We start from the raw sequence: 23,553 nt of genomic DNA, 5'->3' as shown, positions 1-23,553 counted from the left end.
CGCTATTCAAGGGTTTAAGTGGGAATAGAGGCTTATTTTATAGACAAGGTCATGTTGTATGTACTGAAAAATTTAATATAGATTAAACAATTTTTTAGAGCTAAAATGCCTTAATTCAGAGGGTATCTGGAACGACAATACAGTTAAGCTTTCCTATAAAATGACAAGGTCATGTTGTATTTACTAAAAAATCTAATGTAGCTTAGACAATTTTTTAGAGCTAAAATGCCTTAATTCAACGTTTGTCGTTCTGGTGATCCAGCTTTCTTATTTATTTATATTACTACTTTTGCCTTCATCAGCTCTACCCATTATATCTAGACTTGGCAATTAATAAATGCAGTACTTGAAATTCACATAAATTTACTGTGGTGGCAGTAGTGCGAAGCAACTAATGCCTTTAAACCCATCAATGTGGAGGCAGCAGTGCGATCAAGTCCTTACTATGTCTTAAGGAGTCGTGTCCCTTTTCACGTCTGACAGTGACAAAATCTTAGCCCATGTTTTCAAAATATTTGAACAGGGAGAGGGTCAAGCTTTAAAGAGAGAAAATGAGCGGGGACCACTTTTTTTGAACACGGCATCGAGGAGGATTATATTGTACGCAATAAACTAGACTTGATCCCCCCCCCCCCACTTGTAAATAGTGAAGGTTCCCAAATTTCTGGTTCATTTCCCGAAAAGTCTTCAAGTGGCAACTGAAAAGTGTCATAAGTTTAAAGAAATCATTTTAATAGGCTTTCATTCACTTTGTTGGCTTGTTTTCCCACTTTGATGGCGTCTGCCATTTCCGCATGTGAATTTTCGATAATAATGGCAATCATAATGTTTTTATTTCTGCTAAATACGTAGATTTATTGTCTGTTTTCTGTCGTTTACTTCTCCATGTAGACAAGGAGTAATACTTTCAGCAACATATCTTGATTGTATGAACAAATACCACATCTTAGCGGAAACGTCAAAGACGAACACAGAAACTTTGACGAAATGAAACAAGGTGGGAGGGAGAAAGAAAAATAAGAAGAAATGGTCTTTCTAACGTACATTCTATGCGGATAATGAGAGGCATTATATCTTTTCAGAGAAACGGTTCAAAGTATTGGTGAAAATGTACGACGCATAGAGAATATTGAATGGACTTTGATTGCTTCTTAGGTAAATTGGCCAATATAACTAATGGTTGTTATTATCTCGTTTCTTTGGGCATAAGTTTTCCTGCAAGAACTCCGTTCAATAGCTCGCCATTGCGTGTATCATCCAATAATGAAACTGTTGTGAGTACACACAAAGTAGCACAGCGTGATTTTTTACGGAGAAATTGAAAAACTCGGCGTGATTTGCTATTGTTGAAAAAACCAAGATAATGACTGTTCAATGGCAGGCTAGTAATGATACTTGATTTCTGTTCATGGTTTAGCATCTTGTCGTTTGGCATGTGCTTGTAAAACCCCGATTCCTTGTTTAGTTTCGGCATCTCTATTGATGTTCGTGTGACAATTTAACAACTAGACTTCAAATGAAGATCAAAGTGACGGTAGCTAAGTAAATTTATATATCATTTGATGGCAATTTACAACAATCACTCGTGTAACACAAACAGCATTGAACAGCTGGAACATGATTTGTTCAGGCTTGTTTCCAAAAACTGTCCAAAACATTAAGGTTCGATTTGTGTTTGTGTAGTTCCGTTCGCTTGACTACACATAAAAGATTTTAATGTACGTATACAGTCCTGTATACAATTGTACTACGATTCCAACTCGTAATTGTCTTGGGAATACATGTCTTTCAAATACTTGCCAAAGCTTCCGGCGATCGAAACATTTTTCCGTCTCATGTAATATTAGCCTTAACAAACGATTTCATATGTTTTAAACAATTTGAAAAAGTATGTATGTATGTATGTATGTATGTATGTATGTATGTATGTATGTATGTATGTATGTGGGTGGGTGGGTGGGTGGTTGGATAGTAGAATAAGTAACGAGTTCGTTGAACCCGATTTTCAAATAGTAAAGAAGTATCCATCACAAAGGCTTAAGATATTAATATCTGTTGAATAAACTCTCATTAGGTAAAAAAATTAGTAAATCAAGAGGCAATCAAAAGTTGGTGCAAGACATTTAATGAAGAGAATGATATGACTGGAAAGATACTAAAACACATCTATGTTACATATCATCCGATAAAAATATATGAAAAAGCAAGAAACGAGAGTGAAACAATTAAAGTTCATTGAATAGGATAATTTACATATGCAAATCATTAGTGGTATGAAATGTGATAGAATCAGTGTTGATGGGAGTCTATATTGGGTTAAAAGAGGCAACCTGTCCAGAAGGTTCGGGAGTGGCTCCATGTGACTTGCTATGCACCTTCATAGGCTTCTTGGTATAAAATGTAAATCAATGAAACCAAATATAGCACAGTGGACACATCTGTACTCATATTGATCGTCCAAATAGGCAAAATCCACCTGAAGTATCAGACAAAGCCTTTTCCTTTGGTAGATGATGCATATGGACACATTTAGTCTGTTTTATAAGACCAGAGAAATAAGCTGTAACAAAGCTGCTGTGTTTTATGATTACGACTCGCAATAGTGAAAATATATAGGTAATAATGAAGACATTCAAACTCATAATGTTCTTCTAAAAATCATATAGCAATTGATGTGTAGATCAGGATATGATCTAGATAAATACAGGATGTGTAATATCTCATACATATACCATGTATCATATTGGTAACAAATTACATTTGAATGCTTATGACACATATACAATGTATGCACAATCTGAGTATGGTGTTACACATTTGCCACATGAGCTTTGAACAACGTATTACAAATAAGTGAAACCTAATTTCATAAACATGAATACCGAATAGATAAAACATTATGTATGCATTGAAATTTTAAAAAAAATCATTACTACGTGCACAATTAGTAGATACAAGTTCTTACGTGTTTAAATGTGTATGCAGTTTATTGCGTGGTAGAAATATCACTATCCTCATTACATGTAGTATTGTCATATAATCGAACCATTCTGGGGTAACCATGGTAACCGTTCAATGCTTCCAACTATCATCATGAAACCATGTAATATCATAAACCTATCATTTAAGTTAAGATGGACGAGAAGTAATGAGTATTTTTGTAGACACGGAATTAGATTTGACGTGACACAGCGAAGTAGTTTTTTCCCCATGCAACGAATTCACCATATATAAGCGTGAATGCTGTAATTTGAATTAAAATCATACATACAATTCAACAGGAGATCACAAAATATCATAATCACTCTATTTTCTGACATTTAACACATACTATAGTATGTATTGAAGTGATGATCAAAATTCCTACACTTTACCAGTCAATATGACAGAAAATGTCGGTATTATGTATAAAGCTGGTTCGAAATGTAGTTGTGTCTTTTGATTTAAAAGACGATAAATCTTTCCGGTGACCCCTATCACTTGTATTTTAAGAAGGGAAACTCTTAAGATGTATGTTTGATATCTCAGAAAATTCATGTACATGCCAAAGTTGAAGTAGTCACATATTGTCGATATGAAGTCTTAAGAGCTTTAATCTTGCCCGTTCTTGAAACTGATCGATCACTCCAGCTTTCAAATATTACAAATCTGGTATTGTACCATTTAAATATAAAGCAATCAAACTTATATATATGAACCAGGAGTTGCCATAGTTCCGAGCATAGTGTATTAAAAATAACTTTCCGTTGCATGTTTAGTGCATTTTTGTCACATGTAATGACTTACATTAGATGTTGCATACTGAAATACGCCGAATATATATGGAGTGAAATTGTATAGGAAGTCGTAAGTATGCAAGTGGGAAACGCAATAGAATAATCTAGGAATTGATTTATGAAATTAGGCATGTCATGATTTAATATTCCATTCCTTCATTTGTACAACATCAAGTTTAAGTTGCCACATGCACAGAAAACATGTTTCGGTTGCAGACTTAAACTTTTTTAAAAATCAGGATTGGAAATTGAAATAATTGGTTCTTTGAGTCAATAATGGATAAACTCAGATTGCCTCGAGGATCAATATACATAGCACATCTGAAATTGTCGACACACGTAGACAATAGTAAAATAATCGAATTGACTTAAGTGAAGTTTTTGTTGGTGAAAGCTGTAAAAACAGTCGTCGGCGTTTAGTTGAGTCAGACATAGGAATATTCCATTAAATGCCGTGGCTATCGTGTACGTCATATACGGTTTTGCAGAAGCGATGAAAGGAAAGCTTTATTAAATTTTTGCTTAACGACATTTCATTGACAATCTCTATTTTTCAATTATGGTTTAGATAGATTGCTCTTAAAAGCAGTGGTAACGATTTGACGAGAAATATATTTCAGCTTTGACAGAAGAAATAATCGACAAGCGCTACGCCCTTTGCAACATTTCGATCGTGCTTTTAAATGCCTCGTTTAGATTATGGATATAATTGCAAATTAAATCGAACACGAAAGAGCATGCGCAGTGATTCTTCCACGACTACACAAAGCTAAGTAACAAGTTTTGAGGACGTGCTTACACACACTGTTTTTTTAGTAATTATCTTTACTTGTATCAAAATTAATCCATTTTCACAAGTCGGTTTCTTCATCAAATTACTTAGACTATAAAACTTATCTCAGCACAAAATGTCGAACACTGTAGCAGTTCAAAGAAGCAAATCAGAGATGTCGGAAAAATCAAGAAGTTTGATTTTCACTTTCCAGCTGTAATAGCCTTTTATCAACTGACATTTAGAACAAATAGCTGTGCCGCCTATATTGTGGACTGACGGTATGTTACTAGTCAGATAGCTGTGCCGCCTATATTGTGGACTGACGGTATGTTACTAGTCAGATAGCTGTGCCGCCTATATTGTGGACTGACGGTATGTTACTAGTCAAATAGCTGTGCCGCCTATATTGTGGACTGACGGTATGTTATTAGTCAGATAGTGTGTTCTTATTAAAGTGTAACAGAGTGGAAAATTGAGCAACCGGCGTAAATATTCCGATGTAATGGTTATTGTTATGCACGCATGCACTTAAGCCAATATTTCTATTCAATCATATATCTTATTGAAAAAATAAATCACGCAAAATATCAACAACATTCTACCATATGTTAATCTTAACGCCAACGTTCAAATTATCACTGAAACCATATGCAAGTATTGTCAGCGAACAAAGAGTCACTACTTCTCATCCATCACGTTGTTATACTGTTATTGTACTTGAATGGTTAAAAGTGATTTGTATTCTTTAAAAACTAATTAAGATATCCCTAAAAATTGAAATGTGTGACACTAAGGGAGCTATATATTATTCTATAAATATAATGAGATTAATGAAACATTCCCTATAATACAATGCAAATCTACTGGTTTAAACTCCAACGTTAAACTAAAATCAATACATACACATTTTCAAATCGGAGAACTATTCTTTACTTAAATTAGATTAAGTTTAAATTCCCCTTTGCAAGCGAAGGAGCCATTAAAGCACTTGGCACGTATACAAGTTATTTATAATCTGATAAAGGTTGTAAACATTTTAATTTGTTTAACCATTGTCCCGTGTTAAGTTAAACCATTTGTTATCATATTATATCAAACTTTTCATTGAATTTACTAGAAAGAAGAGTTTTTAAGGCCAAACGATAACTCAATTAAAGGACTTTGCACAACAGTAGACGATGGCGATGAAAAACAGACGTGCTAGTTATACAGTAGGTAGATATAAGTACACTTATTCACTGCAAGGTGTATAGAAATCAATAAAACAAAGAAGAACAATTACCTAACATCAAAGTATGACACATATAAGCATTATATTAGTTAAACCCACACACTTAGTAGTCGGCAACAAATTCTTCTACATTTTAGAGATATATAGCGCAAATATTCAATGATCGTGCAAATCCACATTATGCATTAAATCTAGACTAAAGGTTACTGATATAATGATTGTTAACTCAAAATACGAAGAATAGGCAAATATTGTTAATATTTAATATTTTGTATATGTTGATGTACTTGGTACTTTTTACAGTCATGGGGGCTAGTCTTACATCTTTATAATTACAGATCTGTAAATAAATAAGTGTTACGTCTTTCAGCAGTACTAGTTCCTACCATTTATGAAATTCGAACTCTTTGAAATAGCTAACAATTTAAGTCCACATTTACTCTGTCGGCCTCACTATGTCTTGTCAGACTTTGTTTGTGCTACAAACATTTGTATCTCCATTCACCTCAAGATCTACCCCACTGTCGGTCATCATACAATCTTTTCGCTCAGATAAAGATGCCTCGGTGTTTACTTCAAATGCCTGATTGTCTATACCTGCCTCTTCCTTCCCGGTATCTGGATGTTCCCTGATCTTGTTATTATCAATGACTATGGAATGCAGCTCCAAAACGCTGGATTTTGCTGTCATCGCTTTTGGGATATTTTGCGTGTACTTCTTCCCATTGTGTTGGATTTCCGAAACAGATGTACTAACAGTGGATTGGTTTGGCTTCTTCGTCGGATTCTTTATTTTATATACCCCACATGTCAGAATAACAGCAAACTCTTTCCGAAACTTATCATTGAAGAAGGCATATATAATTGGATTGGCCCAACTGTTCGCGAAAAAAAGAAAAGTCACCACGGTGAAAAATAGGGAGGAAAACTTGATCTTATCATTGAAATGATAAACCATTACTTGGTGAACCCGGAGAGGGCCCCAGCAGATCGCAAACAGTACAACCACAAGGAGCAACATCCGTATAGCTTTCCTTTTTCTTCTTTTTGATTCGTCGTTCAAGGATGAAGTAAAGTAGAGACTACTGATCATGTGTAGATAGAGGTAGGCGATGATGCTAAGAGGAATGATGTAGGTGACGGCTAGATTTACGATACTCATAGGTTTTTCTATGGCCATCATAACACTGTAGATAGAGGTACACATGTGAATGGTGCTGTTGTCTGGAAGGTGATATGTTACTATACCGTTCACTTTTATATTGTAAGATGAATAACATAAAGAAACCAGCCAAACTAAGATGGTAATGTAACGGGCTTGCTTCACTGTCATCTTTGGCTTGAAGGGTTGTATAATTGCACGGTAGCGGTCAGCAGCTATGGCCATCAGTGTAAATATCGTTGAGTTCAGTCCCGTATACATAACGATCATCAATAGGTCACATAGCACTTCACTGGACAAACTAAGATATTTGAAAACGGTGTACACTATCTGTGCCGGTCCGAAAATGGCACCCACAGCCAGATCCGAAAACGCCAAGGATATAATCAGATGGTTTGTGGCTGATTTCCTGAGTATCGGTTGACGAAACACAGCAATAATAACAAGTAAATTACCCCCGATGATCAGTACGCAGTCTACAGAGATTATCCCGATAAACATCTCCGGTGAAATCAGGAAAGCCTTAGGTCTTCTGTCAGGAATATTCACGTCTGTGTCGTTGATTTCGACGGGGAAATTAGATGTGTTATAGTGTGGCAAAACAGTCGTGTTCGACGAATTGAACGCCATTGGCAAAACCTTACAATTTACGCAGGTAAAAAAAGAACTGAAGATGCAGGTATCACCAGCACATTTAAAGTCAAACGTTATAGTATCGCAGTCCTATTTATAAGGAAATATATTATGACAGTATATAAAGCATAAGGTACACCCCCGGTCGAAGAAAAAGTAGGGAGTAAAAGTGGCAGAAAGCATTGTATGAATATTACAATATATGCAAATGAAAGAACATATAGCTATGTACACACCCACACGGCTAACTTTGTAGTGATGAAATACAGATATTACAATATATGTAAATGAAATAACCTATACAAAACATGTAGCTATGTACACACCCACACGGCTAACTTTGTTGTGATGAAATATATAGATATTAAACTTATACAAATACAAATTAATTGGATAGAACAAAATAAAACATACTACTTTGCACGTTGTACCTGCTCAGTCATTTCCGATTATGAACGACAATGTAATTGAAAGAAACTTAGTGTAGGTACATGTCTTGAGGTATGAGGGGAGATCCTTATACATTCACGGTACTTGTCATTGAGTCTACCCGCCGTCATTCGCTCATTCGTTATGTACATAAAATGCAGGTATATTATTTTGATTGCAGACGTTGTCTTGTCTTTATATTATATTCCGTACATGGTACATTTGTGTACATACTGCAAGCATAGTGCGTTGAACTAAGAACACTGCCTAGCATAATAGTAGTGACAGTGAATGATATAGCAACTGTTGTGAGTGTTGGCGTATTTTATTTCAGATTGAAGGACGCGTAAGAATCGATAGCATATTCACGGAATGTAGTACTCTTTATTCCACGCTATTACTTGTGTTTTAAGGACAGTGTTCAGGAATAATGTTTGCATCTTAATTGACTTTTCTTCATTTCACTGTATAAGAATTCACCACCACACCCGCCGTGCGTGAAGAATATACACTTGTCCGTTTTAACACAATGGCTACCAGAATTTAGCATTTTACACGGGGGTGCCATACTATGATAAGACAGCTTTAAAGCATACATTTTGTATGTCGAGTAAATATCAGTTACCTTGACATTCGTGTGCGTCATCTTTGTTTATCGTGGCACATACAACAATGAAAACATAGAATAACCTTAAAGTATTTGTGAAAGCAGTTGATACTGAATATGTAGTTTTTGGCGTTTAAAAGTGATGTCTGAACGATATTGCCAAAAGAAATATTCTTAAATGGCTGTATCACAAGACATTCAGTTGCCTAATAGTAAAATGGCGTATACGTGTACCATTAGAAAAACTAAGTGGTGACTTTGAAAGGCAAATAAGTGATGATTCAGGGAAACCACTCGTGTGCGTTCGCTTGATAAAAGTACAAATCAGAAAGTCTTTGAAAACTTCATCAAGCGAACGGTTATGTCAAAATTTGTTACGCAAAGAGATGAATCATATCAGCTGATTCCAATGACCTGTGCTTTTATTTCACATAACTCTTTCTATACTCATGTAGGCTAAACGTAAGTTTGTGACGTATATCAAACTGCAACATTTAAAAGACACTTAGTACTTACCTACAGCTGATCATGAATATGTGCAATATTCAGAAACTTTAATTAAGCTCTCAATTACCCGAGGACAACCGATTGGTGAATGAAAAACGTGTGTCGAAGAACAATTCATCAATGCAAAAATGAAAGTTGGTTTTAACACTGCAATGACCAAAGCTGTTGCTTGTATCATGTAGAGTAAATAAAAAATGGCAGGCCTTTTGAAATTGTATTCATTCATTTTTGCATTTATTGAAGAACTGTACTTCAAAAAGCGTTTTGTATTCCCCAATTATTGTCCTAAAGTAATTCATAGCTAGCTTAATTAAAGTTTCTGAAGATTGCACGATCAAATGTTGCAGTTTGACATTTACGGTAATGTCAAGCTGTGACATGTGATCTTGAGTTTAGTGAGAATGCAGTGGAAAATTATATTATGAGTAATTGCAATAATTCTTTATTTCGCTTATTAAATCTATCCCATTTTTAAATAAATGTCATTATTTAGATGTGTTATTTCTGAAGGGGAAGATATTGTTGCCAATGTGATGTACCCATATGTATATACCATCGTCCAGATCTCTGCTGTGTTTCTATTTATTTATTTTCTTTCTGAATGACATTTACATTTATGTACATTCTCTAGACTGTCAGCTAAAGGTACATGACATATGTTCTCCAGACTCTTTAAAGCTCGGTAATCTTCTCTTAGCCAATGAACAAAGGAACTATTTGTAAAGATACCGCGGTGACTGTCAACTAAAATCACATTGGCAAGTGTCAAGTGGCTACCCTATGCTTTCCAGACTCTTCAATAGTCAAGGCTCGGTAATTCTCTCATTAACCAGTAAACAAAGAAACTGTTGCAAAGATACTATGGTGTATGTTCGGAATAACCAATGTTTGATATCTATAATTTAATACATGGAGTAGGTTCGAACGACAAGTAATTTCACTGACTAGACTCAACGTTACGGATAATAACAGTCATGTATGCAGGTGAGTAAACATCTCTCTTTTTAATGGAAATCAGTGATGGAGCTACTACATGCATATGAATTAGACTGTTTCTATGGAAACTTTTGTCCAACCTGATGTACATTATTCTTATTTTAAAAAAACTCATTACAACATGTAGGCATCCCGAAAGGCATAGGTAGTGAATTATGGATTATTGCTTAGATAAAACAGAACATTTGAATGGAAACTTTACATTATTTATCATACTGACATTAAACGGAAAATATACATTGTTATGTTAGTACTAACCTGAAAGTACTGTAATTTTAAATGTTGGAAATTAAATACTGATACATCCATCGAAATTACTTCGAATAATGAATATTTCATCAAGTTACACAATCATTAAGTTTTAAAGAATATTCAGAAAATATCGAAAGAACGTTATGAATATTGTTACTCTTTTTCAAGGTTATACTATATACTAATTTGATGTTGACAGATACAATCCACTGATAATAAGGGGCTCGGATCCAAACTAGGCAGGCCTACAGGGAAAGAACTAGCAGATTACATTTGGTTAATTAACCTAATACCTAGTCTGGGGCGATCTGCAATGGTCAGGGTAACCACGACTAGATTATTTGTGATTGCAAAGAATTTAACAATAGTGTCTACAAGAGTGTTTGGGTGTTGATCATCATACAGCTAAAACAAGTAGTGTTCACAGAAGACTATATGCAACATATATATTTATAATCAAAGTTGACCATTTTGTGAGTTTAGGTTGTTGTTTTGTTTGATAGATAACAACACTTTTACTATTGAACACAGCGTGATTATTATTGAGGGGAATCTAAAAAGATGAAAGCATGTAAACAAAACTCTCTCTTCAATCACAATCGTGCTATGTTCAGTAAACTAGTATTCTCGTCTAGTGAGTAAAACAACAACAGTTCACCTTACCAAAATATACATGTTATGTACAGTCTACTGGCGAACATCTTCTGTTTTAGCTGTAACAGTATATGTTATGTACAGTCTTCTGGCAAACATTCGCTGTTTCAGCTGTATTTCCCACAATGCACTGTTTAGGATATCCAAGATGGTGGATTTTCAAGTTTCCTATAGAGTCAATTAAGGCGCAATTACTTATGGGTGGCACAGACCCCAATTGCCCATTGCAGAAAATGATTTTATTTCTCAACATGTGACCTTGAAAGTCAAGGTCAATGTCAAATCTATTTATAGCGCCAAAATATTAATAACAGGTGCCTTATAGTTACTAAGCTTATATGAAATCTGTTGACTTCAGGACAAACATGACATTCAATCAGAAATTATATATATATATATATAAATAACTCGGTGAGTATCAATCTGCTAAGACAGTGCTCTATACCGCAGTGGCAGAGCGTAATAGTTTATATAAAACTATATATATATATATATATATATATATATATATATATATATATATATATATATATATATATATGTGTGTGTGTGTGTGTGTGTGTGTGTGTGTGTGTGTGTGTGTGTGTGTGTGTGTGTGTGTGTAATCACCAAAAAACATTTGAATATGGTCCATGTTATGTATCACCTTTTACAAGCTATAAAAGGAACTATATCTAAATACTAAAATAGCGCCAATGGTATTGTAGCACAACTGATTATACTTAAAATCAAAAGTCCACGAACTTATAATCAGAGAGGCTATGAACTCGGTTACAGTGGTATTGTATTAATGGCATTACAACACGTCACATCCAAGTAAAGCGGTTCTTATATTATATGTGCAATACTGGTTTTCAACGATTATCATTCCCATTTTGCCCACAGGCTCCTTTTTGTCTTCAGTTTATTACTTTTACCCTGCAAACAACGCTGTCAAGAAAATGTTTGACGTTGGAGGCTGAAGTGATGTCTTGGGCTTATAGAATACATTAGCTTATTTTGATGCTGATCACAGGATACGTTCACCGTCGGTAACGATAATATCCATGTCGGATGTAGAACTCATCGTATGTTGATACTGTTACACTCTTTCCAATAGTTGTCCATAATCGTAAGGGGATGAAATAGAATATTAGTTTACCACGATGGGAATAAGTTTTCGAAACTAATCTTGCCAAAGGAAATTATAACAGAATTATATATATATTGTGAACGTTAAAAAACAAAACAAAAAAAACAAAAACAAAAACCATGCTTTAACCCCATTTTATAGTGTTTGTACAATTCAGGGCATTTTCCCTTTAGGAACGTTACTCTCAATGATTTCAAATAAGCGATACAATAGATTGCTTTTTACTTGAAAGATCTTGAAAATTACTATAATGGTTTTCCTTTTCAATATTGAAAGTGTATTAATTTGTTAATGTACAAAAAGGACCCAAACAGTAAAAGACTCGATAGTCGATGCTGGCAATCATTTACTGTTGACACAAATAGAAAGACGTTCTGTCTTTTTTCACTTCAGTTTTCTTCATTCTAACAATACTTGAGTGATATTGATTTTTAGAAATTGATGTTAGAAAGCGTGTTGATTGGAGTTTGACTTGACCCCTAGGTCATTTTAAGTGTATCACCTTGTAAAGAAAGCAATGAGGTCACAGCTTTATTTAATGAAACACACTTACTATCGCACTCAGTGTTAAATCGTTAAAGTATTGCAAACCAAGGCAATCAACAATGTTTCGGGATTCGTTTATTCAATATTTTCACAGCGGTAGAGAAATCAAATGTCATTATAAACAAGAAAGATCGATTATGGTTCAAGGTAGTTCAACAAACAAATCAACTAAGGGGAAAATATATAAAAACTCCCTTGGGACATAATTTAGTGTACTTCTAAAGAATTCCATCGGGTCAACTTAGTTGTATAATTAGGGAATTGGTAGGCTTGCAGTGTGAATGTTTTAATCCTATGCGTTTACAGTGACTCAGAGTCGAGTCGACGCTACTGGCTAAATGAGAACCCCATAACAGATAAAATCAATGATGGACTATAATTAATACATTGTATGAATAGGATGAGATCTTATACCTCATGGTCATCAATATATAGTTATGTTGCGTGACAACCCTTAACAGCGCCCTCGATCATAGTAATCAAAAGTGCCTTTGTTTAGATGTACATGCTGCGTTATCCGTATGTGCACCAATCATAATTAATTTGTTCCCCAGTTTTCGATATATGTTTAGTTCACACTGATGGAAACAATGGACTTGTCCAACCAATCATACCCGAACATATGTGAATTGTGATTTCAAACTCCCCAACAATACAGCTGTTTGTCAGCGCTGGTTGCTGGTTAATTATCTGTGACAAGTGTAGTTATTGTGTCATAAAAGGAAATCATCATGTCCATGTCAACATTTTATGTACAGAGGGTCATCATATTAGATTTGTAACAAATATCATGATCGTGATATGCATAGGTATGTTTTCCTGAAAGTAATAATGATAAAAATTTACCCAATTGACGTCATCCATAAAAATTGAATTTCCCCAAAGGACTTACTTTAATGGAACACAACATAAATGAAACAGATTTCCCAATTTCCTGGGAATTATCTGGAAGTAGGTCAGTCTGAGAGAACGATTCAAAGTATTCTGGAGCACCCCCCCCCCCCCCAATCAATTTCATTACAAGCAAACTGTTTATTCCGGATAGCGCCCTCTCTGGTAGTGATTTTGAAGGCGTGTGTATTTTGTTGTTTTTGCGCAGAGGGTAGGGGTGAAGGTATAGGGCATTAGTGGCCAGCTCTGGTAGTGGTGTGGGGGGGGGGGCTAACCGGATATCTATATCTAATAAAAATATCTGCCAGGTTGGAATTATCTGAAAAGACCATTTTTCAGCAGAAATAAAGTCATTACTTACACTTTATTACACTAGTGAAAAGTTGTGCTAAAAGTATAAACCAACTGATATAAATATATAATATATAATATATAGTATATTAGAATATAATGACGTCATTTTATTCATATAGTATGAGAATACAGCATCACAGCAGTTAATACGATGGGAGTTTTACCAGTGACTACTAGTCATTACACAAGTGACAGTGAAGGATAAAATATAAGTAAACCTTTTATTTGGAAACAAAAATGATGAGACATACACAGGAGTTGCTGACCACGTCCCTTTAATGTAATTTGTAGCTTTAATAACGTCATCAAAACAGTCTGCATATTGTGTTTGTCTACTTCTGAATCACAAATTTGTCTTTATTTACTTCTCTTGCACTTCATCACCTGTTACGAAAGTATTGTGACGAACGAGTATCTTGTCTTTGGGTCTAGTAATTTAAAAAAAAAATTCCTAAATCTTAGTACTTACGCTGATGATAACAAAGCGCAGATGTCATACAAATCTGACTAATGACAATGGCTCATTTGCATAATTAATGATTTTCAGTAAGTATGCTATATCTTAAGAATGCAAGCTTCAAAGGTCGTGTAAGTTTGTGCATACGTCGAAGAGTATGTGAACTATAACAGTTATTTTGGTGTATTTTTTCATTTCACTGACTCAGAGTCATTTTATTTATTTATAAATGAAATTTATCAAATTGGAGTGTACTATATATGGTAGCTCAGACTTTAAAACTATGATAAGGCGTGTAGAAACTAATCCAGAGGTTTGTATTTTGTCCTTACAGGAGGCATTTAATTTACATTTGCTATAAACAGTCAGTGTTACCCTTACGTCAACTCACGTACTTTATTGCTATAAAGCTTTTTAACACGAGATGTCTACATTGCCATTTTCTAGCAACATTTTCTGAAATCTGGACTACACTATGAGTTGCTCTGCCTGTGTTTCATTCAGTCAATGGTAAACTCGTTTAATGGAGGCAAATTTGATTGACGAGCACCTCTGAAACACCCTTATACATTGATTTAATTACTTTTGAACGTTACTCTACGGAACATATAGGAACCAGATTTAAACTGAAGGGCAGAGACTTTAGATTTTCGTTCCTACACACAATGGTTGCTGGAATGCTCCGGAACATATGCGATGAGTTATGTTTCAAGTATGTACTAAATTATATTGAATTTGAAGTATGCATTTTGAAAATATAGCCTAATTATTGAAAAACATTTATCCAAATGAGCCATTAAAACTAAAAGCTACATCATCAAACTTTATATGGCATGAACTTTGTTACCATTAATATATATACCAAATTATATTAAATTTGAAGGGAACATTCTTAAGATGTAACCTAATAACTGAGAATGTTTAATTAAGCAAATGACCCATTAAAGCTAAGTGTTACATCAGTAAGCCTTATGTAACATGTGCATCCTGGTATCATTAATGTACATACCAAATTATATGGAATTTGAAGATTACACTCTTCATGTACAGCCTAAATAATTAATTATGCAAATGACTCATTAAAACTAAAAGCTACATCAACAAGCTTTTCAGGACATGTGCCCTTTCTTATATTTGAAGTATATTGAATTTGAAGTGCACATTCATAGCCTAATCACTGAAAATCATTAGTTATGCAAATGAGTCATTAAAGCTACAAGCAATATTATCAAACTTTATATGACACATGCATTTCGTTATCATCAATATATGAATCAAATTATATTGAACTTGAAGATTGCATTCTTAAGAAATTAATATTCATGGCTGTTTAAAACACGTGCACCAAACTTCGTTAGAATAGAGCCAGCCGTTTTTGAGAAAATGGTGATACAGATCGATAGATAGACAGACAGATAGGCAGACAGACAGACAGACAGACAGACAGGCAGGCAGGCAGGCAGGCAGACACACACACACACACCACATAGACAAACACACACACACACGCGCGCGCGCGCACGCACACACACACACACACACACACACACACACACACACACACACACACACACTCCCCCCAATATATAACCGTCCTAACGGAATGTTAAAACTGCAGACAAAATATGTTTAAAGTTGTCAAAGGATTCAACATGGCCGCTGAATTAGATTTTCCCATGATACATTGCTCTAAAAATGTATCTTACTTAGTCAACAGTGGGAAAATGGCACTGTGAAGGTTTTATAAAAGTATTTTTACTTAAAGATGTTCCTTATCAAAATTATGCAAATATATGCGTGTTTTTTTGGATTCAGCATCATCAAATTACCTTACTAAAGTTGTCTTCACACTTTTACAGGACCATATTCCAGCGACATTTTCTGACACAAGAACTAGACTATAGCTTGGGTTGTGAACGTGATTAGTTCAGCATCTCCACTGAAAATTACTTTCACAAATATTCTGATTTGTTAACAACTTCAACCAGAGGTGGATCAATATGAGGCAAGATTGCAACGTCAAGGGAATTTTGATATTTGAAGGAAATTATTGCAAACTGTGAAAATCTTGAATGCTGAATGTTAACATAGCTATTTGGTATGCATTGATATGAACACCAAATATAAAGTACGTCTTCACAGAAGTTAAATAGTTTGCATATCAATTGTAACGTAGAGAACAGGAGGAATAGCTCCTGAGGTAGACACAGGTTTGAATTCAATTGTCCTTTATAGAGTATTTCACGGACATAGTAAGGAAATGATTTTATAACATGTACACATGACATGTTACAAAATGTTATTTTCCCTCTAAAATCTAGGAGTGATCGAAAAAAATTCAATTTCTTACTAGACGGATTTCTTCCTGCTAGAAATCGCACAAAATAGATTTTGAACTTTTAAATTGAGACATTGAATTTATTTACGAGTAACATTTAGAGACTTTCATGGGAAAGTATTGTCCAAAATCCTTTCATAAGAGAGAGAGAGAGAGAGAGAGAGAGAGAGAGAGAGAGAGAGAGAGAGAGAGAGAGAGAGAGAGAGAGAGATTGGCAGACGCAACCGCACGTTCTCATAGCTATCAGCAGCCTTATCTGCTTTAAAGAACTGTGTATTATAAGGAGCATTGTATTATTGTTCATGGTTCGAAGAATCAATAGGACAGTATAATATAGTTAGTTTGGAATCATGGTAAATCAAAAACAAATGCAGCGTTTCAATCTATCCGCGTTTCAATCTATCAACCATCTCCTCAGCACCCCTGCCGTACATTTTGCTCGTTCCCTATAGTTAACATTACATACTATCAATATGTGCGTTTGGAATAAGGGAAGAGTCCAAGCTAAATGTTACAAAGTTTTTACTTTGATATAAATGTCATAACGTGAAAGAGGGTTTTCAATATATCGAAAATTAATCACTATTAACTTTTGGGGTTAGGGAGCCTTCACTAAATTACAAGGGGTGGGGAATTCAGGCCTGGGCTGTTGTGTAAACTATATATATACCCTTGCCCGATTCCGTCGTAATAAAAAGTGACCATCCATCAATTTCCTTTCTCTAAGACATAACATGGAAAATCGACAGAGAATTTGAACAGTAATCTGCAACGCACTGTATAGTACCTTTGCTGCAAGTCAGAAAGTGCGCATGTAAACCTTTCTCACTGGGAAATTAGAGTTGTCTTGCTTTTAGTGGTCATTTATCCTGTCAGTAATAAAAAATACACGTTTTACTGTATCTTATAATGTGGCTGGTTTAACAAAGTGGAAACACCTTTAACGAATACGATTTCGGAATATACCATTAGGTCGGTAATGAGGATATTACACTAAAAGTAAAACTTGCCCCTAGCCATGACTACGTAAAATCACCTTATTAAGTTTACTAAAACTAAATGACACGTACAAAAGAGTTCAATAGGTTTGGTTCTGTTGTCGACTACACCGTTCTAATCAATCAACATTTTGTCTAATGTATGTGTCATTGCTCCTAATACCCTTCTTATAAATCGTAGCACTGGATGACGTACTTGCATTGCAGAAAGAAACGAAGAAGCAATTGCTTATCTGTCTGGTGATTGATGGGATGAGCATTGTTGTAATTGTATAGATTCCCTTTCAGGTAAAATCTCCTTGATGAAAAGAGTTTAACATGTTACATGTAACACCACAGTCTTCGAATGTTAAGTTGGTCCTGGTGTCGTGTCGTGTTGTGTTGGAACTACACTGTAGATAGATAGATAGATAGATAGATAGATAGATAGATAGATAGATAGATAGATAGATAGATAGATAGATAGATAGATAGATAGATAGGTGGGTGGGTGGGTGGGTGGGTGGGTGGGTGGGGCGGGCGGGCGGACAGACAGACAGACAGACAGACAGACAGACAGACAGACAGACAGACAGATGGATAGAGGGAGGGAGGCAAGGGTGGCTGTGTAGGTTTGCGACTATATAGATTTATGGGTTGGGGTAGGTTGATGGATGGGCTAACGAAATAGTACATTATTTTGGCAAAATAGATGAGAGTGTTGTAAGAATCCCATGAAATGATGAATACTTTTATCAACATAAACCGAAGATTTTCTGATATAACTTAAATGATTACAGAAGGAATATCAAAGTACATTTACAAAAAAGATTACATATTTTTTGACTATGTGATAATGATGAGAACTTTCCATACTCTTCCTATTCAAAGCATTTGTGTTGACTCTTTAAGATATACTCAATATTCGCTTTACACATCAAAATGTTGTTGTTGTTGTTGTTGTTGGTGGTGGTGGTGGTGGTGGTGGTGATGGTGGTGGTGGCGGTGGTGGTGGTGGCGGTGGTGGTGGTGGTGGTGGTGGTGGTGGTGGTGATGACGGTGATAAGTGATTGTAACGGTGGCGCTTGCGATGGTGGTGGTATGATTAAATTTATGACTTTTGTTGTGTGCATAAGACTAAACATATTTTTACTTCCTTAAAGTTTACATTCCAAGTTCATTCAATAACAAGTTTTTCTTTCTGGGTTAACATATAGAAGTTATCAGGGATGGCTACTTTTTTAAGAAGAAGGTGTTTTTTTGCTATAAATATTTCACAATGTAGAGAGTTTATTTTTAAAACAAACTAGAGTATGATAATTTATTTAAGTTTATAAAAATGACCGCACAAGACATGTGCGTTTTTGGTCAAAATTTTTTTTGGGGGTAAAAAAAAAACCAAAAACATAAATTGGTGGAGCTGTACATAGGTATGTGTTAATAAAGGATTATTTATGACATGGTGAACCCATCAAAAATATGCAAATTAGTTATAAATATGTTAAATATGGTAAAATATCTTTGATTCCAAAGTTACTGGACAGATTGGGTTGAAATTTAACTATTTGGTGAATGGGTGGGGGCTGAAATGTGTTGGGGTGTTTCTAGAGGCGATATTCCGCACATATTGTCCAAAACAAATTGACATACCTGGCCCTAGCAACCATAGCCCGCCACAAGCAACAGCCAAATGTCAGTATATGCTGCAAAGATATCAAGATTGTCTGGCGTGCAAGACATTAAATATGCCTAGCAACTTGAACAAGACCATGCCTATAGGGAACATATCCTAATGATGGTGTAAATTGCAAAGATAACAGAGAGGGTGGTTAGGCAAGTGGATGAACATCCAAAAGAGTGGACATACATTACCTAACAACAACATCACGCCCATAGCAACAACCAAATGATGGTGGTGTATATGGCAAAGATGACAACAGGGGTACCCTACTGGTGACAATGTTAACAACACCCTACTGGTGACAGTGTTAACAACAGCCTACTGGTGACAATGTTAACAACAGCCTACTGGTGACAATGTTAACAACAGCCCACTGGTGACAATGTTAACAACACCCTACTGGTGACAATGTTAACAACAGCCCACTGGTGACAATGTTAACAACACCCTACTGGTGACAATGTTAACAACAGCCCACTGGTGACAATGTTAACAACACCCTACTGGTGACAATGTTAACAACAGCCTACTGGTGACAATGTTAACAACACCCTACTGGTGACAATGTTAACAACAGCCTACTGGCGACAATGTTAACAACAGCCTACTGGTGACAGTGTTAACAACACCCTACTGGTGACAATGTTAACAACAGCCTACTGGCGACAATGTTAACAACAGCCTACTGGTGACAATGTTAACAACAGCCTACTGGTGACAGTGTTAACAACACCCTACTGGTGACAATGTTAACACCAGTCTACTGGTGACAATGTTAACAACAACCTACTGATGACAATGTTAACAACAGTCTACTGGTGACAATGTTAACAACAGCCTACTGGTGACAGTGTTAACAACAGCCTACTGGTGACAATGTTAACAACAGCCCACTGGTGACAATGTTAACAACAGCCCACTGGCGACAATGTTAACAACAGCCTACTGGTGACAGTGTTAACAACAGCCTACTGGCGACAATGTTAACAACAGCCTACTGGTGACAGTGTTAACAACAGCCCACTGGTGACAGTGTTAACAACACCCTACTGGTGACAATGTTAACAACAGCCTACTGGCGACAATGTTAACAACAGCCTACTGGTGACAATGTTAACAACAGCCTACTGGTGACAGTGTTAACAACAGCCTACTGGTGACAATGTTAACAACAGCCCACTGGTGACAATGTTAACAACAGCCCACTGGCGACAATGTTAACAACAGCCTACTGGTGACAGTGTTAACAACAGCCTACTGGCGACAATGTTAACAACAGCCTACTGGTGACAGTGTTAACAACAGCCCACTGGTGACAGTGTTAACAACAGCCCACTGGTGACAGTGTTAACAACAGCCCACTGGTGACAGTGTTAACAACACCCTACTGGCGACAATGTTAACAACAGCCTACTGGCGACAATGTTAACAACAGCCTACTGGTGACAATGTTAACAACAGCCTACTGGTGACAATGTTAACAACAGCCTACTGGTGACAGTGTTAACAACAGCCTACTGGTGACAATGTTAACAACACCCTACTGGTGACAATGTTAACAACAGCCTACTGGTGACAATGTTAACAACAGCCTACTGGTGACAATGTTAACAACAGCCTACTGGTGACAATGTTAACAACAGTCCACTGGTGACAGTGTTAACAACAGCCTACTGGTGACAGTGTTAACAACAGCCTACTGGTGACAGTGTTAACAACAGCCTACTGGTGACAGTGTTAACAACAGCCTACTGGTGACAATGTTAACAACAGTCCACTGGTGACAGTGTTAACAACAGCCCACTGGTGCCAGACTAAATGTCCATTATCATAGTAGGTGGTGAAATCTTTCCTGTCCAGGGACATAATGATTGACAGAAGAAATATTTACCTACCCAGATAAAAGTTTCATTGAAATCACAAAGTACTACTATGTTAATCAAACTATGGTCTAACTATAAGTTATCATTACACTCACAGTAGGGCGGCGTTTCTAATGGCCAATTTTCCTCGTGCGGTAACATGTTCACTCTCACTCACTTTTTACACTATTTTGAAGGGTGATTATGTCTACATGACTATTACTAATGTAATCTACCACATATAACAATTTTATCTTGTATATAAGTTTGCCTATAGTTTGATTTTCCTAGTAGTATTTCTAGCGCTTTAAAAACGTTTGATTATGATGGCATAAAATGCCTAAGTTTGTTATAATTTTGAAAAAGACGGTACTCTACAAACAATGGACTATAAGCTTGATATATACTTTTAAGTCTCCGACATGACTGTGTACGTGCAAGGACACTAGTTTAAACTCTTACTAAACAAGAACGTATTATGAAATACAGCATATATTAGCTTCATAACAAATCAAAAAGAACATTGCATCAGTGCAGACAACATAACTACTCATAAGTAACACTTTCTTTCTACCATTATAGTTGTTGAAATGTCTTTCCTGGGGACTAATGTAGTCAACATTTCTTTCAGATTTCCGAGCTGACAAAGGCTTTATTGTCACAAGGGTTGCAATCACTCTCGACATTGGTAACACGGATGTCGTCGTTTTGATGCATTGATGGTGAAGTATGGGTTGCACTATCACTCTGGGAGAATGTCAACGAGTCAGCACCCACAACCAAGGTAATACTAGTCAGTGTGTCGGACAACCCACTTTCCTTCTTCGTGACGTTCCTCATGCGATTGTCACTGGTACTCTTTTGTACAAACTGTTGTCTTCTACATCCACAGGAAAGAATGTATGTAAACTCGCTGCGGAATTTTTCGCTAAAAAAAGCAAGAATTACTGGGTTGATCCAACTGTTTGCGAAGAGAATCAGAATTATGACGGTGAAGATGAAATTGGAACGAGCCAACCGAGGTATGTAGAACATGAACATTCGCCATATTCGGATTGGCAACCAGCAGACGGCAAACATCACTACAATGATAATCAACATTTTTATTGCCTTTCTCTTCCGCCGTTTAGATGTTTCATTCAGAGTACTTCCAAAGTACAGGACTACTACCATTCGTATGTACAGGTAGGCGATTATTACAAGTGGTGCAATGTATAGGATGACACCGTCTGTTGCTGCCCGGGCTCCGAGCAAGTCCATTTTGGCCACGTATTTGCACTGACTAATGGTGACGTTTTGCTCGGTTATTTTATTAACCACTCCATAGAGATAGATGTTGACGGATGAATACCCGAATGACACTATCCACGTCAGGAGGATGATCAGTCTTGCCTGCTTTACGGATATTCGTTGTTTCAGTGGGGTAACGATGGCACGGTAACGGTCGATGGCAATGGAAAGAAGCGACAACACAGTCGTGTTCATGGACGTCCATGATATTGTCATCACGGCATCGCACAAGTGCTCCATACCTAATATCTCAGGTTTGTACATGGCAGCAACCTTGAAGGGAATGAAAATAAGACCGACGAATGAGTCCGATATAGAAAGAGATGCAATGAAGTGATTTGTTGTTGACTTCCACAGATTCTTTTGACGACAAATGGCTACGATTACCAACAAATTGCCAAGAATGATGAGACAACCGTTTACACCGTTAGCAATGATAAATACTTCTCTGGGTACTTGTAAATCCCACCCTCTTGTTGCCTGGACATCGTTATTCTCATCAAGATGCGTTGTATTAATACCTTCAGCCGTATCGTTCATTGCGCTTACTTGTCTCTACTACTACGCCTCGCAAGAAGAGAAAGCTTCGTATGTTTGAGCTACCCAAGAGTTTATGTTAGAACTTATACTTCACAAGTCGCAGTGATTTGCTGAGATTTTAGAATTAACATATAATTATATCTGGCTATTGTTATTGGCTGAACGTGAGGAACGGATCTGTTTTACATAAATGATGTATACTAGGAGCCAGTTAACTCGATACAGACTGTCTCTTGACCTGGCAAAGTTGTTCTACAATTGCTACATTTCATCATCCGGCGCGACATGTTTTTACTAACACTGCTACATTAATTTTGAACTTTATTATCACAGGCAACAATTATCAAATATATATCGTTGCCAAAGATAACCGAAGCCTGAATAAAATGTCATGTTGTATTCTATTATTTGACAAATGATAGCCGCCGGGTAATGAAAATGTAACCATGTTGGTATTATCTAT

General features: G+C 36.1%; 2 protein-coding genes across 2 annotated transcripts; both read right to left on the bottom strand.

Annotated features, from left to right (window-relative positions):
* Positions 1–6,245: 6,245 nt before the first annotated feature.
* Positions 6,246–7,574, bottom strand: LOC144434431 (QRFP-like peptide receptor). The gene has a single exon (XM_078122882.1). It carries the CDS (start codon positions 7,572–7,574, stop codon positions 6,246–6,248), a length of 1,329 nt encoding a protein of 442 aa, XP_077979008.1.
* A 14,313-nt stretch (positions 7,575–21,887) lies between these two features.
* On the bottom strand, positions 21,888–23,090 carry LOC144434430 (QRFP-like peptide receptor). The gene has a single exon (XM_078122881.1). It carries the CDS (start codon positions 23,088–23,090, stop codon positions 21,888–21,890), a length of 1,203 nt encoding a protein of 400 aa, XP_077979007.1.
* Between the last annotated feature and the right edge of the window lie 463 nt (positions 23,091–23,553).

Source organism: Glandiceps talaboti, chromosome 4 (assembly GCF_964340395.1).
Source record: "Glandiceps talaboti chromosome 4, keGlaTala1.1, whole genome shotgun sequence".
Lineage (NCBI taxonomy): Eukaryota > Metazoa > Hemichordata > Enteropneusta > Spengelidae > Glandiceps > Glandiceps talaboti.
This window is presented reverse-complemented; position numbering and strand designations above follow the sequence as displayed.

Bases quoted from the DNA above. Each gene is read 5' to 3' on its own strand.
- LOC144434430 (XM_078122881.1), bottom strand. From the start codon at position 23,090: ATGAACGATACGGCTGAAGGTATTAATACAACGCATCTTGATGAGAAT.
- LOC144434431 (XM_078122882.1), bottom strand. From the start codon at position 7,574: ATGGCGTTCAATTCGTCGAACACGACTGTTTTGCCACACTATAACACA.